At 45.4% G+C, this 24,746-nt stretch overlaps 1 protein-coding gene across 1 annotated transcript in view; it reads right to left on the reverse strand.

The window, feature by feature from the left end:
• DST (dystonin) overlaps positions 1-24,746 on the reverse strand; it is a 1,076,884-nt gene that overhangs the window by 151,929 nt on the left and 900,209 nt on the right. The window contains exons 56-58 of the mRNA XM_063919308.1: positions 9,697-9,858; positions 9,437-9,607; positions 7,896-8,062 (exon numbers count right to left, since the gene is read on the reverse strand). Coding sequence (XP_063775378.1) covers positions 7,896-8,062; positions 9,437-9,607; positions 9,697-9,858 — 500 coding nt within the window. The remainder of the gene's footprint in view (positions 1-7,895; positions 8,063-9,436; positions 9,608-9,696; positions 9,859-24,746) is intronic.

Genomic DNA, 24,746 nt, shown 5'->3' on the forward strand with positions numbered 1-24,746 from the left:
GCCTCACAATCTAATACCAAGTGTGCAGAAACAAGCAGGTGGAGGCCGAACCTAGTGCCAGATGTGGATGGATGCTGGCATAACAGTTAAATCAAACATGAGCAATGACACATTCAGTAAAGGCAGGATTCCCATATTGTATCAGATGGCATAGCTGACAACACAAAGCTCATCAAACATCATGACCTGGAAAGTTTTGTTGAAGAAAAGCATAGTTAAGCACAAAGTTTTTGGGGGGATGACCCCGTTATCTGGTGCAGAAATAGAGGGTGATACTCAGGAGCATAACAGAACTTTGTGGACCCCATAGCAACATTTTGAAGGCGCCCCCGTTCCAATGCTTCTAGAGATGCACTTTTCTTTAGCAGTTGTTAATTTTATGCCCTATAATAGTGCCCTAGTTATTTTCTGAACCATAGTAGAGTCTTATTTAATGTTATGTCCCATAGTAGTGCCCTAATTTCTTTTATGAATCACAGTAGTGCTCAAGTTCACCATATGTCACATTTCAGAGCTGCCAGTACACAATATGCCGCACAGTACCCCCAATTCACAATATGATATATAGTGCTCCCCGTTCATATTGTGCGTCATTAAAGTGCCCCGATTCATATTATAGAACATTAAAATGCCCTCCAGTTCATTTTATACCACCCTACAATGAGCAGGTCCAGGGGCATACCTAGCTATATTGCTGGCCCCAAAGAAAATGTTTGAAAGGACCTCTATGTACCACCTAATGGCAAAAAATGTATATGACACATGTAACTGTGACAGGGAAGGTGGGCCCTTCTCAGCTCTGGGCCCCATAGCAGCTGCACTGCCTGCACCTATGGTAGCTATGCCCTTGGATACATGCTACTGTACAGATTTCTGAATAGAGATTAGGACACCTACTCTACTGTCATTGTACAATATCACTAAAATTAAACTGTAATACTATCTGTCAAAAAGATGACTAGACTAGCTGCTCTGCTAAATTCTGCTGAGAAGGGAAAAAAATATTTCTTAAGTATATTTGGCATCCTAACCTTTCTACAATTTGGGTAGTGAGTTTTTGTCTCAATATACAGACATGACACCTCTGTTCATTGGTCATGGTAATCTTATTGGAAAATACTCTCTATTTTTATAATAATTAAAATACCTTTAGCTATTGTAAAGTCTAATGATCAATACTTTATTTCTGCAAAACATTAACTGGTTACATAAAAAAATGGCAAGCAAACCTCAAAAATCTTATTTTGTTTACTAGAGAACAAAGTATATTTTAGACATTATGTTATGTCTATAGCCTAGACTTATGAGTTTGTGACTATCTTGCCTTTGCCTGCTAAAATATATTCAGAGATCCAACCAGGTCATGTTCATAATGATGACATATCAAACTCTCAATGATATCAAACACACCCTCCAAGGTGTCATTATGCCAGATATGAATAACACTGACAGACAGGAAAGCTTTGGGATAAGATAACATTATAAATACTGTTACCCTACTGAAGTTCTACCAACAGGATTAATAACTTATTTGGAGAAACTCAAGAAAGTACTTTTAAATAATAATAATAATAATAATAATAATAATAATAATACAGGTTGAGTATCCCTTATCCAAAATGCTTGGGACCAGAAGTATTTTGGATATCAGATTTTTCCGTATTTTGGAATAATTGCATACCATAATGAGATATCATGGTGATGGGACCCGAGTCTAAGCACAGAATGTTTCATATACACCTTATACACACAGCCTGAAGGTAATTTTAGCCAATATTTTTTATAACTTTGTGCATTAAACAAAGTGTGTGTACATTCACACAATTCATTTGTTTCATATACACCTTATACACAGCCTGAAGGTCATTTAATACAATATTTTTAATAACTTTGTATTAAACAAAGTTTGTGTACATTGAGCCATCAGAAAACAAAGGTTTCACTATCTCACTCTCACTTAAAATATTCCGTACTTCAGAATATTCCGTATTTCGGAATATTTGGATATGGGATACTCAACCTGTAATACTAATACAGGTAGAGTATCCCATATCCAAATATTCCGAAATACGGAATTTTTTGAGTGAGAGATAGTAAAAACTTTGTTTTCTGATGGCTCAATGTACACAAACTTTGTTTAATACACAAAATAATTCCATATATTGTATTAAATGACCTTCAGGCTATATGTATAAGGTGTATATGAAACATAAATGAATTGTGTGAATGTGTACACACTTTGTTTAATGCACAAAGTTATTAAAAATATTGGCTAAAATGAACTTCAGGCTGTGTGTATAATGTGTATATGAAACATAAATGCATTCTGTGCTTAGACTTGGGTCCCATCGCCATGATATCTCATTTATGGTATGCAATTATTCCAAAATACGGAAAAATCCGATATCCAAAATACTTCTGGTCCCAAGCATTTTGGATATGGGATACTCAACCTGTAATATGTTTTAAACATCCATCTCTTATAAAAAAAAATACCAAAAGAATGAATGGTTAGTGTGCCTACTATAATATGTAGATTCCATCTAGGGAAAGAGGATGGCTGGAGATTCTCAGAGATATTTTTTACTAAAATTATACTTTCAATATACAAGTTTACAATTTGTTTACTTGACTAAAATAGTTTTCCTCCAAGACTCAGAAACCTGCCTCTTGGATCTGATGCATCGTCTGATAATGGTGCACTACATCTCCTGTTCAGCAGGAATAATAAAACTGTCCGGTAATTGCATTGAGGGAATCTGGTGACATCACTGGAGCAGAGAGGAAAGCCAGAGCCACAAGATGCAATTACACAGTTACATAAACAGTTTGGGTGGATTCATGTATTATTATCCCAGAAAAAGCAAGTACTGGCCGCTCTACTCTGCAGTTTCACTTCTGCCCTTCTGAACCCGTCTGCTGCTTCCCTCAATTTCATGTTATTATTTTTTTGGCTCTCAATGCAACAATATGTTGAGGAGGGGTTTTTAGCTAATGCTCAAACACTCAGAGCTTGTACAGCAAACATTCATAAACTGTAATACACAGATATGAAAGTAGATTTATCAGGAATTAGTCCCAAATGACTTGGGCTTTACTAACTACTCCACAATGACCACACAGAAGTATGTAATATATGAAGTATGTGCAGTGTTCGGCTTGTATGGCAAGCAAAGCAATGATGGGTCATAAAGAGGTGCTGTACATGTGGAGAACACCTTCCTGTGTATCTACTTATGCCCCTTTCACATCGCAAAAATAACCCGGTATTGCCAGGTCAACACGAGCCAGTGTGCGATGTGAAAGGGGCCTTCGAGAATTCCCGGGTCGCCTGACCCGGTAATTCAACCCGGGTAATAAGAAGGGTTATTCCTGGGTTGAATACCTGGTCAGTGGCAGCGTGAAAGGATTTCCGGGTCAATGCAACCCGGGACCCATTTACTACATAGGGAGAGGCGGCGCAGGAGATAGCTCATGTCCCAGTGCCGCCTCCACCCCCGCCCCCGCTGCCGGTTCCACCCCCCGCTGCTATGGCAACCGACCCGTCATATTGCCAAGTCGGGAAGCCAGCAGAGAGGCTCCAATGCCGGATCCCACTCGGGAAGGACACGTTTCCAATTCCCGGGTGGGATTGGGCATTGAAGATGTGAAAGGGGTATAAGGCATCACAGTCACAGTGCTTCCAAGGTCAGACCCAGCCCCACAGCAGTTTGCAATCTACAATGTTTTAGCTTCATGGAAATATAAGTACACAATGGTATCTCCTGCTACAAGGAATAACAAAGAATGTCTGATTTTCCGTAATCACTGAATACACACAGATACATTCACTGTGGGTTCCCAGTTGTTTGGACTATGGGCCTGATTCAGAGATGTACTGTCTGTGCATTAGCTTGATGTTAACACACACCTCCGATTTGAAATCTGGGCATAGGCAGATCTGTGTGTGCCACTATGGTCACAGAGCCCCTTAAGAAATGGGCATGTCAGGGGTGAAGAAAACAGGGGCGAGTCGGACCCATTGCTGGGCTTGCTGAGGCCAGTGACTGCATCCTTGGTTGCAGCTTTACCTGGGCACGGAAGCTCTGTGCCAGATTCAAAGATGCACTAAATGCACAGCAGCTGCGTCCTTGGATGCAGCTGCTGTTCTAAAATATGTAAAAGCAGCAGGAGGAGCCTGTAGTAGAAAGACGCCTACTGCATCTGAAGACCCAGCATCGCATCATGCACGAGAACATCGGTTGTCTGGGTAACCCTCAGTTTACTTAGGATGGCCGTGTAATTCAAGCTTCTGGGGCCAGTGAAGTTACAGTATGTCCAAGGATGCATGTCCAGAAAACAGGGCCAACATGCCCCCATTTTCTGTAACACTGGCCATCCCTTCCCTAATCCCAAATGGCCACAGTATGTACAGTAGTTCATGACGTGGCTTAGGGGGCAGCAGAGAGCCTGGCTGGGCCCAGGTACTTTTCAGGGGGTGTGGCCTAATCATGAAATAGTACTTTAGTGCCTCCCTACAGCCCAGCGCACAGCAGCGCGTATTTCTAAACAGGTTCATAAACAGGGGAATGTAAGGCACCTTATGGGAAAATACAAGTGGAGTTTTTAACTGCAATAATCCCCAAGTGTCAGTATACTACCGATTACATTTATAATTATTAGAAAAAAAAGCCTACAAATCTATTATCAATCAAAGGAAAAACTCACCACAATATTAGAAAGAGCAGTATTAATATATACAGCCATGGATAGTTAGCAGACACCAGATGGATTTAATCTATGACTTAATCCTATTCGTTTGTTTAAAAGAAGTTCTCATCCCTCAATGCTTACATTATGCTTGGCGATTATATCTCAGTATTAGCTCCACATTCACAGAACACTAATATGAGGAAAGGCTTGCATGTACACATCACATTAATAGAATCGTAACAGCTATAAATGAGTCCTGGGTAGGGCTATCAGAGACAGGCTATTATGTCTATTCATCTCAGACCTGAGCGCTCATGCCAACAAACCATTAGATGGGAAATAACATCCTGCACAAATGCAAGCAAATAGGTAATGTGACATTTATGGCAGCATGCTATAGTGCTCACCACAGTAAATTACGTGTATAACAATGATATGAACCTAAATTTACAGTTTAGAAAAAAACATTTTCTTTTAAGGTTTTCTCCGATTTTGGGGGTCATTCAGATCTGTCCCTCGCTAGGGTTTTTTTTTGCACTGCAACGAGCAGCTAGTTGCCGCCCACAGGGGAGAGTATTTTCATTTTGCAAGTGTGCGATCGCATGTGCAGCCGGCCGGTACAAAAAAGTTTTGTGCAGTTTCTGAGTAGCCCAGAACTTACTCAGTCGCTGCGATCACTTCAGCCTGTCCGGGGCCGGAATTGACGTCAGAGACCCGCCCTGCAAACGCTTGGACATGCTGCGTTTTTCCAAACACTCCCAGAAAACGGTCAGTTGCCACCTACAAACGCCCTCTTCCTGTCAATCTCCTTGCGGTCGGCTGTGCGAACTGTTTCTTAGTACAATCCACCGCTGGGCAATGATCTGCTCTGTACTTGTACTACGCGCCTGAGCATTGCTGTGCATATGCATGCGCAGTTCTGACCTGATCACAGCGAAAAAACCTAGCGTGCGATCAGGTCTGAATGACCCCCTCTGTCCCTATCCAAATATATTCCATTTTTTTGTGCCTAAAAATTCTCTATTTTCATGCGAAAACACATAAGGCTAAATGTAATAGGGTGCGATTTCGGAAAACGGGCGATTTTTACTGCAAATTCGCACGGTTTCCGAAAATCGCAAATGTAATAACAAAATCGCAAGTTTTGAACATATACCAAAAATTGCAGGTGAAAAATCGCATTCAGATGTTTTCCATTGAAAACAATGAAAATTGCAAATGTAAAAGGATGCGATTTTTTCACTTGCACACAAAACCTTACCAAAAATCGCCTGAATAATAGACCAGGTTTAGAATGGCGATTTTTGGTGAAGCATGCACAGATCAGTGACATCCGTGCATGCATGCACGGATCTCCTTGCATGCTTTTGACTAAGTCATCCGCATGTTTTTACTATTAAAAATTGCATGTTTCCCTTACTAAAAACCGCAAATAATCGCATGCGAATTCCATTTTAACCTTAACCTTAAAATTCACACCATATTACATGTGCGCTTTTCAGTAAAAAAAAAAAAAATCGCAAATTATAAACGTGCGATATTGTGCGATATTTTTAGACACCTAAAAAAGAGCACCCTATTACATCTAGCCTACAGTATCCGAAATAAATTCCCGGACCTATGTGTTTTTGCAACAAATAAAAAGAAAAAGGGCCTGATAGGGATGGTTATTAGGGAATATGTTTTGCGTGCCTGATGTACAATTGAATAGCCCTGGGGTGTGGGGGGAGGGTGACGTATCCGTGGTAAATTTACACAGCCATTGAATATTCCTGTATGCTTCTTGTACCTACAATTTGTATATGCATGCATTTGTCACACACACACACAAACACACACACACGCACACACACATAGATCCAGGCACTCTGTTATTTCATTTGGAACTAAGAGTTGCAGATTTGAAAGTAACCTACTGTATGAATATAAGTAACTGAATCTGTCTGGGCTACCTTTAGACTGAGGATACTTGGGAGCAGAGATCTATCTATCCCTTGGCCAGGATGACACTTGCCAGGGGCACTGACTGAGGGGGGCGCCACCCAGCGGTGCCACCATGGCAAGGGGGTAGATTCACTTAATCAGTGCCAGATTATAAAGGCGGTGCAGCAGGGGTGATTGCACACAGAACAGCATATTGCTGCCTGTGCTAGGTGGCTCAGCTGTTTATTATACAGCGGCCACTGCAGAGCTCACATGATAACATCTTGTGAGACTATGACTCAGTGCTGTGTGCATGCAGTGTGCACAATGTGCAGTTGTGTATGTGATTAAGATACCAGTGCCAAACAGTGTGCTCATGGGAACATCACAGCAGCCCCAGCATGGATTCTTACTAAAAGCCCAAGGACAAGAACCTGCAGGCCCTCCAGGACCTGGCCAGCCAACTATCCACTCTATCAGGGCAACGTGCCCCTCAAACTCGAGGTGAATGTGAGGAGGAGGGAGGAGCTAAAGCCAAGGGTAAGTGCAAGGGATAGAAGTGGTGCTGATAGTGGTGTGGCTGAGCTGAGAAACAGACCCAGGGATGTCAGGCACTGCTCAGCCAGCTCTCAGGCTGTGGGACTATTATACCCTCAGATTGGATGGTAATTTAAATTAGATTAACTTTCTGACCCCTTTTACTTCCGTGTGTGTGTGTGTGTGTGTGTGTGTGTGTGTGTGTGTGTGTGTGTGTTTATACCTATAAAATTATATATATATATATATATATATATATATATATCAATCACAGATTTCTTGCCCCTTTTATTGACGAAGGGGCGCAAGTCCGGTACTTTGCCTGGGGCGCTCGGACCCCTAGGTACACACCTGCTTGGGAGTTGCCCAAATAAAGTGCGCTCTGTATAGAGATAGCCTATACAAAACACACAGTCCAGAGAGAAGGACATTACAGAATATTGATACATTACTGGTATGGTGCAGAGTATTGCATGCTATATGTATGGACAAAGGAAGGGGCGCTGCTCTGGCTGCCCCCTGAGCTTGTTCTGCACCCGAATAGTTCCGATAAATAGTAATCTTTTACTTTAAACTTCGTTTTATTGAATCAAGGAATCATTTATAAATTGTCAATGGAAGGAGATACAGTATGGGTTATAATCAGGAGATAACTGCTACTGTATCTTCTTTTACAGTTAAACATATTATCCATACTTTTAGAAGATTTATTTGAAAAAATGTTTGAAAAAAATATGTCATACCGCATTTCAGCTTTGTTCAGCAACTCATCCCACCTACATTCCAAGGCACGAAGTTGCTTCAAGATCTTATCCTCATCTGCCTGGTCAGCAGTAGCAGCTATCTTTTCCCCTTCTCGCTTAATGACATCTATGGTAGGTTTACGGTCATCTAGTAATCTTTGTAAAAGCTGGCAACAAATAGTAGAAAATTACAAAACAATAGTTTTACTAAAAAGGACAGTAGGTAAATTGTATATTCCTGGCGGGGTTTTAAGCCCAAAACTAGGACTACCTACACATCCGTAAAATTGTTGTTTTCGTGGGTGTGTCTTTATTGTCATATTTTTGGAGTGTGCCTATTTGAGTTTATGGGAGGAACTTATAATTTTGGTTTACTAGTTACTAGGTCTCTTTGCAGTACCCCCCCCCCCCCCTCACCTGAAATTTGTTTTATTTGCTTTGTGGAAAAGAACTGTAGCAGTGGATGTCTTGTTGTACAGTAGGTGTGGAGGTGCTCTCCTCGCCAATACTTGGAAAAGACTACTTCTACCCTACTGAAGTCAGCGGCACCAATCCAGATGGGCCTTTTTGTGTATGATCGGGAGGGAAAGTTGGATACCTTGTTTGTTTGATGGGCTGGCAGTTGGCCCCATTCTAGTTCTGCTGTGGTTTATATCAGCAGATAGCTATATTATGATTACGTCTGTTCTTTTTTGCCACCATAATTTCCCTTCCCATTCATTTTTAAATAAAGCTGACCCTTTTCCCCAACAATGGGGGGAATGTAATAGGGTGAGAGAAGCAGAAACTGATAGATTTTAGGAGAGTTTTCCTGTATTTTTTAAAGTGCCAATCATTTACATGGCAAAACCAGGCTGATTTTACAATATAAATAAATGCCTCTTTAAAATAAAACAGAACTCTCCCAACAACATGTCTCACTTTCTGATCCTCACACCCTATTACATTCCCCCCAATATGTCTGAGTGACTTTAATTTAGATTATATTTTGACTCACGTTAACGGCATGGAAAGGTGGGCTGACACAGAGCCAGATTAAGGGGGGAAGCCTAGGGGATTAAAACTGCAGGACCGTACCGTGATCTGGTGAATCTGAAAAGGAGATGGAATGGGAGTCCGAGCAGTGGGCAGGCCTACACAGCACTGTAGCCCGTGTAAGGATCATGGGAGAGAGAAGAGAAGGAGCTGCTGCAGACAGTGTACCCAGAGTAATGAGAACTATCCAGACTACAAGGTAAGGTGGAGGTGAAGTACTACATTGCCTGTATATGCGTACTATGTGTATGTGTACTGTGCGCATGTATGTGTGTGTCTGTATGTATGTTTGGGACTAACTGTATGACTGTATGTATGTATGTATGTATGTGACTGGCTGTATGTATGTATTTATGTATATGTGTGACTGTGTTTATGTACATGTGTAACTGTATGTATGTGTATGACTGTGTGTAACAGCATGTATGAATGTGCATATGTGTGTGACTATGTATAAATGCATACCCCCAAACCATCACTGCAAAGAACTAACATTGGAAATGTACCTTTTGTTCCTGAATCTGAGCCTTCACCACTTTGAATTCAGCAGATGGTGACTTCTGATTGGCCACAAGCTCCTCTGTGTCAGTCAGCCAGCTCAATATAGACTCAATGGCATCTTGAAACCTGCCACAGTGGAGAAGGGCTTCTTGTAGCTGAGCTGCACGCTGAGCAACCTAAACATAGAGACATTTTCTTTAATCACGCATATGTATGTAAAAAGGTAACAACTCAAACAGAGGGAGCTAGAATAAAATATTTGTACCTTCTTATTTAGGGTATTCCACCTTGTGTTTGCCTCCTCTAGACCACGCTCCAGGCTCTGGGTGCTGGTGTTTTTAGCAGCACTTTGAATAAGCCCCTGACCCAACCAGTTCACCTCTTGCAGACGAGCTTGGAGGGGCTCAATTTCTTCCTTCTGGAAAGTCTATACAGCAAAAAAAGAAAAGAAAAAAATGTATCAATAATAAAAGGCAATTTATGTTTATAAAATAGTTAGTTTCATGTGTTATTAAATATAATTTTCATTTATTTATATAGTGCCACCAATTTGACAGCATTGTGCAATAAATATATGTCAGATATATAAGCCTCTACCCCATTGGAGCTTACAATCTAAATTCCCTAACCACCAAGCACACACACATACAAATAACGAACTAGGGAACATTATATTCAGCAGCCAGTTGGCCTAACAGTATGTTTATGGAGTGTACTCCTATGCAAACATGGTGAGACCATACAAGCTCCAAATCCAATTTCCTGTTCGGGAATCAAGCTCTTGACCCTAGGTGCTATGATGCAACAGTGCTAACCGCTGCACCACCATGTTGCCACAATAGCATATAACAGTTTCTATGGATGAATAGGTGACGAATATAGCGAATATAAGATGAATATAACGGTTTTCACTTAGCTGTGAACTAATAAGTTTGCATCTGGCCAACACTTTCTGCAGTCCCCATCATTTGCACTGCAGGTTGATCACACCTAAGCAGATATACTGAAATAAGTAATTCCACATGTCAGTGAATTGTAAAATCAAAACATGCTCATCTAGAGCTAACTTATTAAAGTAGAGCAGAGAACGAGTATAACATCTTGAAAAGGCAGAAGTTTTGGGCTTCAAAACCCATTCTCTTCATAATGACATTGCTTTATACCAGTGATGGCTAACCTTGACACTCCAGCTGTTGTTGAACTACATATCCCAGCATGCCCTGCTACAGTTTTGCTATTTGGCCATGCTAAAACTGATGCAGGGCATGCTGGGATGTGTACTTCAACAACAGCTGGAGTGTCAAGGTTAGCCATCACTGCTTTATACCATGTAGCCAAACCCTCACTATCATACTGTACAAGAGGACTGGTCACAGTTTCCCACAAGACTAGAACAATGAACTGAAATATTATATAGTTCTCTCAAACAGACTTACAGTGCAATACTGAACAATTATATTTTTATTTTACCTTCATGGTTCATTTAAAAAAATAAAAAATAAAATAAAGTTTGAAGTTTAGCTGCCCCATTGCTGAGCCCATTTTTCAATGTTTGTTGCTCATCACATTCCAACATCAATATTATTATTAATATCAGTTATTTATATGATGCACACATATTCCGCAGCACTTTGCAGACAATATTTTAGCCATTCACATCAGCCCTGCCCCAGTGGAGCTTACAATCTATATTCCCTACCACATGTACACGCACAGGCATTCACATTACGGTTATTTTTCTGTCAGGATCCAATTAACCTACCAGTATATTTTTGGATTGTGGGAGGAAACCGGAGCACCTGGAGGAAATCCATGCAAGCACGGGGAGGATATAGAAACTCCACACAGTTAGGGTCATGGTGGGAATCGACCCCATGACCTCAGTGCTGTGAGGCAGTAATGCTAACCATTAATCAAATAAAAAGCATTGGTCTTTTGGTACTTCTAACATGTATAAAATTCGCTAAACTGAATCAAAATAGCCAAAAACAAAAATCATATTAGCAATTTCAAGAAAGTGATCTAGATGTTATTTTTTTTAAATAAACACCACAAATAAGTATTTCACAGTCCTGGCTTCAGCACCAGCACTGCACTAAAATAGCAAAAACAAAACAGCAAAAAGTGTGATTCTACTTGTAGGGTTTCATAACAAAATCATTTGAAAACGATAATAAATTTATTTTCTCCTTTGCCTATTTTAACCATCTCAATTTAAACACAATGTGAAAGAATAATATGGAAGCCCAACAAGGCCTACCATTTTTAAAATGAGAAAACTAGAAAAAAACTAGAAAACTAGAAACAAATGATTTTTTTTATATGACAGATGATGGGGGAGATCTAACCAGGGTGATATGTGTGGCTATCACAGGTGGTTACCATATAATAGCTCCCCTTTTTCAAATTTGTGTGCCCCACATATACAATGGGGTCCAGTCTAGGGGAGATAGGGCATAATGTGCTCTCCCTTACAACATGGAAAGCGTAATGTTTTCCATAGCATAGAGTAATACTGTAAGGTGATCACCAGACAATATCTACTAGGGCACCACATCATTTGAAAGAGGGACTCCTATCTTTCAAATGCTGATGCTATTTCATTATTGGAGACCAGGATGGGATTATTTTTCTCTTGTTGCAGACATGGACTTTTATGGAAATAAACAGGGATTAGTAGGTAGTATTCAGAACCAGATTACTTGCAAATCAACTAAGCATGGAGAAAACTGGTCTACAAAATCATTAATAATCACGATTATTGACTCAGAAATAAAAAGCATACAGCAGATCACTGTCACTGTCTCCAATGTATGAAAATTCAACTGCCATACAGTTATGTATGTGTCCCAATGGTGATCAAAGGCGCTCCAGTATTACGACTGTTTTGTGGGCCACCACTCCCCGTTACTCCCCCCAAATGGTCCCTGACTGTCAATCACTTTGCAAAAAAATCCTCACTGCAAGTGACATTGCTAAGGTACCTTGGCACTTGTGCAGTACGACCGTGACACAAGCACAGTTGGCCAATGATCTATGTACTTAGTGTTCACTCTAGGAGTGAAAAGGGGCAGGGCGCCGGACTCTGGGGGCACACGCGCGCGTCCGAAATGGGGGCGCGGCCACGCAAATTAGGGGCGTGACCACGCCTCCGTCATTTTAGGGGGCGGTGCGGCCCACAGACGCTACTATAAAGAGCGTCTGTGGCCGGCGACGTCACTGTTGGGGGCGTGCCCAGCACCTCCGTTGGTGCTGGGCTTCCCCCAGCCCTCTCCCAATGCGTGAATGGATGCCGCGCGCATGCGCACGGCATCTATACACGCCGGGAGGGCAGGGAGCGGGCGGCTGTTCTAGCAGGGCGCCGCAAAAGGGGCAGGGCGGGTTTTGCCTGTTAAAAAACGGGCAGGGCGCGGCGCCCTGCTAAAACAGCCTAGAGTGAACACTATGTACTCCATACATATCATCACTGTATACATCTCTGAATGTGCAGCATCCCTTATGTGCAGCAATTCACCTGTATGCACTTCACTGCCTTGACACGAGTACTCCCCTTTTATCTGGGGACAACTAGTCTGCTTTTTTTTGGCTCCTGTTGCTACGGACGATGAGTCGGACTCGTCATCCACAGTTTTCAGTTATATGTGGACGATAAGACCCACCCGTCTGCAGTGAAGGGGTTAAAAAGCTGTGGCATACTGTAAAAAAAAATACTGAGGGAAAAAATTACAACATCTTTGATAAGAAATACTTTATGTGAATAAACAGTAAGTATTATTTCCATCTGGGAAAGCATTATTGTATGAGGAACTGACTATACAGAAAACGAAAAAATAAGATTTTACTTACCGGTAAATCTATTTCTCGTAGTCCGTAGAGGATGCTGGGACTCCGTAAGGACCATGAGGAATAGACGGGCTCCGCAGGAGATAGGGCACTTTAAGAAAGCTTTGGACTCTGGGTGTGCACTGGCTCCTCCCTCTATGCCCCTCCTCCAGACCTCAGTTAGGGAAACTGTGCCCAGAGGAGATGGACAGTACGAGGAAGGATTTTTGTAAATCTAAGGGCGAGATCCATACCAGCCACACCAATCACACCGTATAACTTGTGATACACTACCCAGTTAACAGTATGAACAACAACATAGCCTCGGTTCAACCGATAAACTATAACATAACCCTTATGTAAGCAACAACTATATACAAGTCTTGCAGAAAAAGTCCGCACTTGGGACGGGCGCCCAGCATCCTCTACGGACTACGAGAAATAGATTTACCGGTAAGTAAAATCTTATTTTCTCTAATGTCCTTGAGGATGCTGGGACTCCGTAAGGACCATGGGGATTATACCAAAGCTCCCAAACGGGCGGGAGAGTGCGGATGACTCTGCAGCACCGATTGAGCAAACAGGAGGTCCTCCTCAGCCAGGGTATCAAACTTAAAGAACTTTGCAAAGGTGTTAGACCCCGACCAAGTAGCTGCTCGGCACAACTGTAATGCCGAGACCCCTCGAGCAGCCGCCCAAGAAGAGCCCACTTTCCTAGTGGAATGGGCCTTAACCGATTTAGGCAATGGCAAACCTGCCGTAGAATGCGCCTGCTGAATCGTATTACAGATCCAGTGAGCAATAGTCTGCTTTGAAGCAGGAGCGCCAACCTTGTTGGCCGCATACAGAACAAACAGAGCTTCAGTCTTCCTGATTCTAGCCGTTCTGGTCACATAAATCTTCAAAGCCCTGACCACATCCAGGGACTCGGAATCCTCCAAGTCCCGTGAAGCCACAGGCATGACAATAGGTTGGTTCACATGAAAAGATGAGACCACTTTTGGAAGGCAGAAAGTGAGAACGAGTCCTCAACTCTGCCCTATCCACGTGAAAAACCAAGTATGGGCTTTTATGTGATAAAGCCGCCAATTCTGAAACACGTTTTGCCGAAGCCAATGCCAACAACATGACCACTTTCCACGTGAGGTATTTCAACTCCACAGTTTTGAGTGGTTCAAACCAAGGTGACTTGAGGAAACGTAACACCACGTTAAGATCCCAAGGCGCCACCGGAGGCACAAAGGGAGGCTGAATATGCAGCACACCCTTCACAAAAGTCTGTACTTCAGCAAGAGAGGCTAATTCTCTTTGAAAGAAAATGGATAAGGCCGAAATTTGGACCTTTATGGACCCTAATTTTAGGCCCAAAGTCACTCCTGTTTGAAGGAAGTGAAGTAGACGGCCCAAATGGAACTCCTCCGTAGGAGCAGCTCCGGCCTCACACCAAGAAACATATTTTCGCCATATACGGTGATAATGTTTTAACGTCACGTCTTTCCTAGCCTTGATTAGGGTAGAAATGACCTCCTCCAGAATCCCTTTTTCCGCTAGGATCCGGCGTTAAACCGCCATGCCGTCAAACGCAGCCGCGGTAAGTCTTGGAACAGACAGGGCCCCTGCCGCAGCAGGTCCTGCCTTAGAGGAAGAGGCCACGGATCTTCTGTGAGCAACTCTTGCAGTTCCGGATACCAAGTCCTCCGTGGCCAATCTGGAACAATGAGGATTGTTCTGACCCTGCTTATTCTTATTATTCTCAACACTTTGGGTATGAGAGGAAGAGGAGGAAACACATAGACCGATCTGAACACCCAAGGTGTCACCAGAGCGTCTACCGCTGCCACCTGAGGGTCCCTTGACCTGGCGCAATACCGCTTTAGCTTTTTGTTGAGACGGGATGCCATCATGTCTATTTGAGGAAGTCCCCACCGACCCGTGATCTGTGCGAAGACTTCTTGATGAAGTCCCCACTCTCCCGGATGCAGGTCGTGCCTGCTGAGGAAGTCCGCCTCCCAGTTCTCCACCCCCGGGATGAACACTGCTGATAGCGCGCTTACATGGCCTTCCGCCCAGCGTAGAATCCTGGTCGCTTTTGCCATGGCCACTCTGCTCCTTGTTCCGCCTTGGCGGTTTATATGAGCCACTGCCGTGACATTGTCTGACTGAATCGGAACCGGTTTTTCCCGAAGCAATTCCTCCGCTTGACGCAGGGCGTTGTATATGGCCCTCAACTCCAGGACGTTGATGTGGAGACAAGTCTCTAGATTTGACCAGAGACCTTGGAAATTTCTTCCCAGTGTGACTGCTCCCCAGCCTCGGAGGTTTGCGTCCGTGGTCACCAGGACCCAGTCCTGAATGCCGAACCTGCGACCCTCTAGTAGGTGAGCACTGTGCAGCCACCACAGGAGAGATACCCTGGTCCTGGGAGACAGGGTGATCCTTCGAAGCATTTGTAAATGGGACCTGGACCACTTGTCCAAGAGGTCCCATTGAAAAATCCTTGCATGGAACCTGCCGAAAGGGATGGCCTCGTATGAAGCCACCATCTTCCCCAGGACCCGCGTGCAATGATGCACTGAAACCTGTTTTGGTTTTAATAGGTTCCTGACCAGGACTATGAGCTCCTGAACCTTTTCGACCGGAAGAAAACCTTTTTCTGGTCTGTGTCTAGAATCAGGCCCAAAAAAGTTAGACGGGTTGTAGGGACTAGCTGGGACTTCGGTATATTGAGAATCCAGCCGTGTAACTGCAACGTCTTCATGGACAGAGACACGCTGTCCAGCAACTTCTCCCGAGATCTCGCCTTTATGAGGAGATCGTCCAAGTATGGGATAATTGTGACCCCCTGCCTGCGCAGGAGCACCATCATTTCCGCCATTACCTTGGTGAAAATTCTCGGGGCCGTGGAAAGCCCAAACGGCAACGTCTGAAATTGGTAGTGACAGTCCTGCACTGCAAATCTCAGGAACGCCTGATGAGGGGGGGGAATACCGGAACATGAAGGTAAGCATCCTTTTTGTCCAGGGACACCATCCAATCCCCCCCCTCCAGGCTGGCGATGACCGCCCTGAGTGATTCCATTTTGAACTTGAACCTCTTCAAGTACAGGTTCAGGGATTTTAGGTTTAAAATGGGCCTGCCCGAAACGTCCTGTTTTGGGACCACAAACAGGGTTGAGTAATATCCCTCTCCTTGCTGGAGATGAGGAACTGTGACAATCACCTGTTGAATATACAATTTTTGGATTGCTGCCAACACTAGCTCCCTCTCTGACGGGGAAGCCGGCAGAGCCGATTTGAAAAACCGGCGAGGAGGCATGTCTTCGAATTCCAGCCTGTATCCTTGAGAAACAATCTCTAATGCCCAGGGATCCACCTGCGAGTGAACCCAGACGTGGCTGAAAAAGTGAAGACGAGCCCCCACTAGATCTGCCTTCCCCCGAGAAGCCCCAGCGTCATGCGGTGGACTTTGCAGACGCAGGGGAGGACTTCTGCTCTTGGGAACTAGCCTTACACTCTGGCAACAAAGGACGATCCCTGTACCTTCTTGCTTTTATTGGAACGAAAGGACTGCATTTGATAATGAGGTGCCTTTTTTGTATGCTGCGGGGGGACATAAGGTAAGAAATTCGACTTACCAGCCGTAGCAGTAGAGACAAGGTCCGAGAGGCCGTCTCCAAACAACTCCTCCCCTTTGTAAGGCAAGGACTCCATATGCCGCTTTGAATCGGCGTCTCCCGTCCACTGTCGGGTCCACAAGAGCCGCCTAGCAGAAATAGACATAGCATTTATTCTGGAGCTTAATAAACAAATGTCTCTCTGAGCATCTCTCATATACAAGGCAGCATCTCTGATATGCTCTATGGTCATTTGAATGGCATCCCTATCTAAGGTGTCAATCTCCGCAGATAAGGAATCTGCCCATGCCACAACCGCACTACAAACCCAGGCCGACGCCATAGCCGGTCTAACAATAGTACCTGAATGAGTGTAAATGTGCTTCATGGTAATTTCCTGCCTGCGATCAGCAGGATCCTTGAGGGAAGCCGTATCCTGAGAAGGCAGTGCCACCTTTTTGGACAAGCGTGTCAGCGCCTTATCTACTTTAGGCAAAGATTCCCATCGTATCCTATCCGTTTGTGGAAAAGGATACGCCATAAGAATCCTTTTGGGAACTTGTGGTCTCCTATCCGGAGATTCCCAAGCCTTTTCGCAGAATTCACTCAGTTCAAATGAGGACGGAAAGGTGACTTCAGGCTTTTTCCCTTTATACATGTGTACTCTCGTGTCAGGGACAGGGGGTTCCTCAGTAATATGCAAAACCTCTTTAATGGCAATAATCATGTACAGAATACCTTTTGCCACCCTCGGCTGTAATTTTGCATCTTCATAGTCGACACTAGAGTCAGTATCCGTGTCGGTATCTGTGTCATCGATCTGGGATATGGTGCGCTTCTGAGACCCTGAAGAGCCTGGCGCCACAGGGACAGGCATGGACTGGCTACCTGACTGATCCCTAGCTTCAGCCTTGTCTAACCTTTTATGCAATAGATTGACATTTGCATTCAAGACATTCAGCATATCCACCCATTCCGGTGTCGGTGTTGCCGACGGCGACCTGACATTCAAGCACTCCCCCTCCACATTAAGCGAGCCTTCCTCGTCAAACATGTCGACACACGCGTACCGACACACTTCACACACACAGGGAACCTCTTTTCTGAAGACAGTATCCCCTACAAGGCCCTTTGGAGAGACAGAGAGAGAGTATGCCTGCACACACCCCAGAGCAATGACCCTGGAGACCAACACAAAATGTTTTTCCCCCAGCCGCGCTGTATAATATGTTATCCGCCAATTATGTGCCCCCCCTCTCTTTTAAACACCCCTTCACCGTGTGTAAGCAGGGGAGAGTCCAGGGAGCTTCCTCTCAGCGGTGCTGTGGAGAGAAAATGGCGCTGGTGAGTGCTGAGGGAGAAGCCCCGCCCCCTCGGCGGCGGCCTTCTGTCCCGCTCAAACTTACTAAAATATGGCGGGGGCTCTTTTATATACATGTACAGTGCCCACCTGTACATGTATATTGTCTTTTGCCATAATAGAGGTGTTATATTGCTGCCCAGGGCGCCTCCCCCTGCGCCTTGCACCCTTACAGTGACCGGAGTATGTGAGGTGTATGGGAGCAATGACGCACAGCTGCAGTGCTGTGCGTTACCTCAGTGAAGCTGAAGGCTTCTGCCGCCTGACGTCTTCTGACTTCGGTTCTTCTGGCTCTGTGAGGAGAACGGCGGCGCGGCTCTGGGGGTGGACGCCCAGTAAGAACCTGTGTTCACCCCCTCTGGAGCTAATGGTGTCCAGTAGCCGAGGAAGCAGAGCCTATCTTAGACAAGAAGGTCTGCCCCCCTCTCCTCAGTCCCTCGATGCAGGGAGACTGTTGCCAGCAGTGCTCCCTGTAAAAATAAGATTTTAAACCTACCGGTAAATCTATTTCTCCTAGTCCGTAGAGGATGCTGGGGACTCCGTAAGGACCATGGGGTATAGACGGGCTCCGCAGGAGATAGGGCACCTAAAAAGAACTTTGACTATGGGTGTGCACTGGCTCCTCCCTCTATGCCCCTCCTCCAGACCTCAGTTAGAGAACTGTGCCCAGAGGAGATGGACACTACAAGGCATGATTTAGAAATCCAAGGGCAAGATTCAAACCAGCCCACACCAAGCATACCACGTAACCTGGATCATACAAAACCAGTTAACTGTATGAACAATAACAGCAACGGTCCAAGACCGATGTCAACTGTAACATAACTCTTATTTAAGCAACAACTATATACAAGTCTTGCAGAGTTTCCGCACTGGGACGGGCGCCCAGCATCCTCTACGGACTAGGAGAAACAGATTTACCGGTAGGTTTAAAATCTTATTTTCTCTTACGTCCTAGAGGATGCTGGGGACTCCGTAAGGACCATGGGGTTTATACCAAAGCATCCAATCGGGCGGGAGAGTGCGTATGACTCTGCAGCACCGACTGAGCAAACGCTAGATCCTCATCAGCCAGGGTATCAAACTTGTAGAATTTAGCAAAAGTGTTTGACCCCGACCAAGTCGCCGCTCGGCAAAGTTGTAATGCCGAGACGCCTCGGGCAGCCGCCCAAGAAGAGCCCACCTTCCTAGTGGAATGGGCCTTAACCGAATTTGGTACCGGCAAGCCAGCCGTAGAATGAGCCTGCTGAATCGTATTACAGATCCAGCGAGCAATAGTCTGCTTCGAAGCAGGTGCGCCAATCTTATTGGCAGCATACAGGACAAACAGAGCCTCTGTTTTCCTAATTCTAGCCGTCCTGGCTACATAAATCTTTAAGGCCCTGACTACGTCCAGGGATCTGGAATCCTCCAGGTCACTTGTAGCCACGGGCACCACAATAGGTTGATTCACATGGAATGAAGAAACCACCTTAGGCAAAAATTGCGGACGTGTCCTCAATTCAGCTCGATCCACATGAAAAATCAAGTGGGGGCTCTTGTGTGACAAAGCCGCCAATTCTGACACTCGCTTTGCTGATGCCAAGGCCAACAACATGACCACCTTCCAAGTAAGAAATTTCAACTCAACCTTGTTAAGCGGTTCAAACCAGTGTGATTTTAGGAACTGCAACACCACGTTGAGGACCCACGGTGCCACTGGAGGCACAAAAGGAGGCTGGATGTGCAGCACTCCCTTTACAAACGTCTGGACTTCTGGAAGAGAAGCCAACTCCTTGTGAAAGAAAATCGAGAGGGCCGAAATCTGTATCTTAACAGAGCCTAATTTCAGGGCCATATCCACTCCTGTCTGTTGGAAGTGGAGAAAACGACCCAGATGAAAATCTTCCGTAGGTGCATTCTTGGTTTCACACCAAGACACATACGTTCGCCAGATACGGTGATAATGCTTACCCGTCACCTCGTTCCTAGCCTTTATTAAAGTAGGGATGACCTCTTCCGGAATCCCCTTTTTCGCTAGGATTCAGCGTTCAACCGCCATGCCGTCAAACGTAACCGCGGTAAATCTTGAAATACACAGGGCCCCTGTTGCAACAGGTCTTCCCTCAGAGGAAGAGGCCAGGGATCTCCTGTGAGCATCTCTTGTAGATCTGAGTACCAGGCCCTTCGAGGCCAGTCTGGGACAACGAGTATCGTCTGTACTCTTCTTTGCCTTATGATCCTCAACACTTTTGTGATGAGAGGAAGAGGAGGAAAAACGTAGACCAATTTGAACACCCACGGTGTTATTAGAGCGTCTACAGCCACTGCCTGAGGGTCCCGAGACCTGGCACAATACCCCCGAAGTTTTTTGTTGAGGCGTGACGCCATCATGTCTATTTGAGGAGTTCCCCAAAGATGTGTTATGTCTGCACAGACTTCTTGATGAAGTCCCCACTCTCCTGGATGGAGATCGTGTCTGCTGAGGAAGTCTGCTTCCCAGTTGTCCACTCCCGGAATGAAGACAGCCGACAGAGCGCTTACATGATTTTCCGCCCAGCGAAGAATCCTGGTGGCTTCCGCCATCGCGACTCTGCTTCTTGTCCCGCCTTGGCGATTCACATGAGCCACTGCTGTGACATTGTCTGATTGAATCAGAACCGGTAGGTTTCGAAGAAGTCTCTCCGCTTGTCGAAGGCCGTTGTAAATGGCCCTGAGTTCCAACACATTGATGTGTAGACAGGACTCCTGGTCTGACCAAAGTCCCTGAAAATGTTTTCCTTGTGTGACCGCTCCCCATCCTCGGAGGCTCGCGTCCGTGGTAACCAGGATCCAATCCTGAATTCCGAACCTGCGACCCTCCAGCAGGTGAGCACTTTGCAAGCACCACAGGAGAGACACTCTGGCTCCTGGGTACAGAGTTATTTTCCTATGTAAGTGCAGATGGGACCCGGACCACTTGTCCAGAAGGTCCCATTGAAAAGTCCTTGCATGGAACCTTCCGAAGGGAATGGCCTCGTAGGCCGCCACCATTTTTCCCAGAACTCGGGTGCATTGGTGAACTGACACCCTTTTCGGTTTTAGCAGGTCTCTGACCATGTTCTGGATGTCCTGGGCTTTCTCTATTGGGAGGAAGACCTTCATTTGTTCCGTATCCAGTATCATACCTAGGAACGGTAGTCGAGTTGTCGGAATCAACTGTGACTTCGGTAGATTTAGAATCCAACCGTGTTGCTGGAGCACTCTCAGAGAGAGCGCCACACTGCTCAGCAATTTCTCTCTTGATCTCGCTTTTATCAGGAGATCGTCCAAGTATGGGATAATTGTGACTCCATGCTTGCGCAGGACCACCATCATTTCCGCCATTATCTTGGTGAAAATCCTCGGGGCCGTGGAAAGTCCAAACGGCAACGTCTGAAATTGGTAATGACAATCCTGTACAGCGAATCTCAGGTATTCCTGATGGGGGGCATATATGGGGACATGAAGGTACGCATCCTTTATGTCCAGAGACACCATAAACTCCCCCTCCTCCATGTTGGCTATTATCGCTCTGAGTGATTCCATTTTGAATTTGAATCTTTTTATGTACAGGTTTAGGGATTTCAGATTCAAAATAGGTTTGACCGAACCGTCCGGTTTCGGGACCACAAAGAGGGTTGAGTAGTAACCTCTTCCCTGCTGGTGCAGGGGAACCTTGATTATCACTTGCTGTATACACAGCGTTTGAATTGCAGCTAACACTACATCCCTTTCCGATGTGGAAGCTGGTAGGGCCGATTTGAAAAAATCGGCGCGGGGGCACCTCCTCGAATTCCAGTTTGTAACCCTGGGAAACTATTACCAACACCCAGGGATTCAGGTCTGATCTGACCCAGGCCTGACTGAAAAGTCGAAGACGTGCCCCCACCGGTGCGGACTCCCTCAGGGGAGCCCCAGCGTCATGCTGTGGGTTTTGGAGCAGCCGGGAAGGACTTTTGTTCCTGGGCACCTGCCGAAGCAGGTGCTCTTATGCCTCTGCCCTTACCTCTGGCAAGGAAAGAGGATCCCCGACCTCTTCTGGACTTGTGCGACCGAAAGGACTGCATCTGATAGGGTGGTACTTTCTTTTGCTGTTGGGTAATATATGGTAAAAAATTTGATTTACCTGCTGTAGCTTAGGAAACCAGGTCCGTCAGCCCATCCCCAAACAATACATCTCCCTTATAGGGTAGTACTTCCATATGTTTATTGGAATCCGCATCACCCGTCCATTGGCGAGTCCATAAGGATCTTCTCGCCGAGATAGACATGGCATTGGCCCTAGAAGCTAGCAATCCAATGTCCCTTTGAGCATCCCTCATAAATAAGACTGCGTCTTTTATATGGGCTAGAGTTAAGAATATAGTATCCTTATCCATATTATCAAAGTGATCTGTCAGCTCATCTGTCCAAGCTGCAATTGCGCTACACACCCATGCCGACGCAATTGTCGGTCTTAGCACAGCACCCGTATGAGAATAAATACACTTTAAGGTATTTTCTTGCCTGCGATCTGCAGGGTCCTTAAGGGCCGCTGTGTCAGGAGACGGTAGCGCCACTTTCTTGGACAAGCGCGTCAGGGCCTTGTCCACAGTGGGGGGTGATTCCCAAATCTCCCTGTCCTGTTTAGGGAAGTGGTATGCCATATAAATTCTTTTGGGGATCTGCGGTCTCTTTTCCGGAGTCTCCCAAGCTTTTCCAAAGAAATCATTTAATTCATGAGATGTAGGAAAAATAATAATCTGTTTCTTTCCCTTAAACATGTGTACCCTTGTGTCGGGGACAGAGGGTTCATCCTCAATATGCAACACATCCCTTATTGCCACAATCATACACTGAATGGTTTTAGTCACCCTAGGGTGCAATTTCACTTCGTCATAGTCGACACTGGAATCAGAATCCGTGTCGGTAGTAGTGTCTTGTGCTAAGGGACGCTTTTGAGACCCCGACGGGCCCTGTGAGTCGGTCCAATCCGAGGATTGACCCCCTGATGTCCCCCCTAATTCAGCATTATCAAGCCTTTTATGTAAAGATGCCACACTTGCATTCAACATATGCCACATGTCCATCCAATCCTGAGTCGGCACAACCGACGGGGACACACCACTCATTTGCTCCACCTCCTCCTTGGAGAAGCCTTCCGCCTCAGACATGTCGACACACACGTACCGACACCCCACACACACAGGAATTAACCTATAAGGGGACAAAACCCCAACCAGGCCCTTAGGAGAGACAGAGAGAGAGTATGCCAGCACACACCCAGCGCTTAAAAACACTGGAATATATATGACCAGATAGCGCTTTTTATATATATAACCTTAATTCCCACTCACTGCGTCGCCAAAGTGCCCCCTCCTCTTTTTTCCAGCCTGTGAAGTTCAGCAGGGGAGAGATCAGGGAGCCAGCGTATCCTCATGCAGTTTCTGTGGAGAAAATGGCGCCGGTTAGTGCTGAGGATCAAGCCCCGCCCACCCAACGGCGGGCTTCGGTCCCAGTGATTCTATATAATAAATGGCGGGGGATTTTAGGATTTACTGTCCCACAGCCTAATCCTGCTTTATATTGCCAAAAAATGAGGAAACTTGCTGCCCAGGGCGCCCCCCCTGTGCCCTGCACCCTTCAGTGCTTGCTTGTGTGCGTGTACTGGGAGCAATGGCGCGCAACATACCACTGCGCGCTTACCTCATGAAGATCTGATGTCTTCTGCCGCCTGATGTCTTCTTTGCCTTCTCATACTCACCTGGCTTCTATCTTCGGCATCTGTGAGGAGGACGGCGGCGCAGCTCCGGGACGAACCCCAGGTGAGACCTGTGTTCCGACTCCCTCTGGAGCTAATGGTGTCCAGTAGCCTTAGAAACAGTGCCCAACTTGACAAGCCAGCTCTGCTTCTCTCTCCTCAGTCCCACGATGCAGGGAGCCTGTTGCCAACAGGACTCCCTGAAAATAAAAAACCTAACAAATTCTTCAAAACAGAAAACTCTGGAGAGCTCTCTGCATTGTACCCTTTCTCCTCTGGGCACAGAATCTAACTGAGGTCTGGAGGAGGGGCATAGAGGGAGGAGCCAGTGCACACCCATAGTCAAAGTTCTTTTTAGGTGCCCTATCTCCTGCGGAGCCCGTCTATACCCCATGGTCCTTACGGAGTCCCCAGCATCCGCTAGGACGTAAGAGAAAAAGTAGAAAAAAATCCAAACAAAAATGCTTCTAGGCAGAGAACTCAGGAGAGCTCTCTGCAGTGCACCCATCCTGCTCTGGGCACAGTGTAAAACTGAGGTCTGGAGGAGGGGCATAGAGGGAGGAGCCAGTGCACACCCAGAGTCCAAAGCTTTCTTAAAGTGCCCTATCTCCTGCGGAGCCCGTCTATTCCCCATGGTCCTTACGGAGTCCCAGCATCCTCAAGGACGTTAGAGAAACTATATTTATGTTCTGATCATTGAGTGGACACATCTTTAAGATAAGGAAAATGGTCAAGTAAAGCAGACAGCAGCTTTGCTGTCTGTAAGGCAGTAAGCACATG

Source organism: Pseudophryne corroboree, chromosome 4 (genome assembly GCF_028390025.1).
Source record: "Pseudophryne corroboree isolate aPseCor3 chromosome 4, aPseCor3.hap2, whole genome shotgun sequence".
Classification (NCBI taxonomy): Eukaryota; Metazoa; Chordata; class Amphibia; order Anura; family Myobatrachidae; genus Pseudophryne; species Pseudophryne corroboree.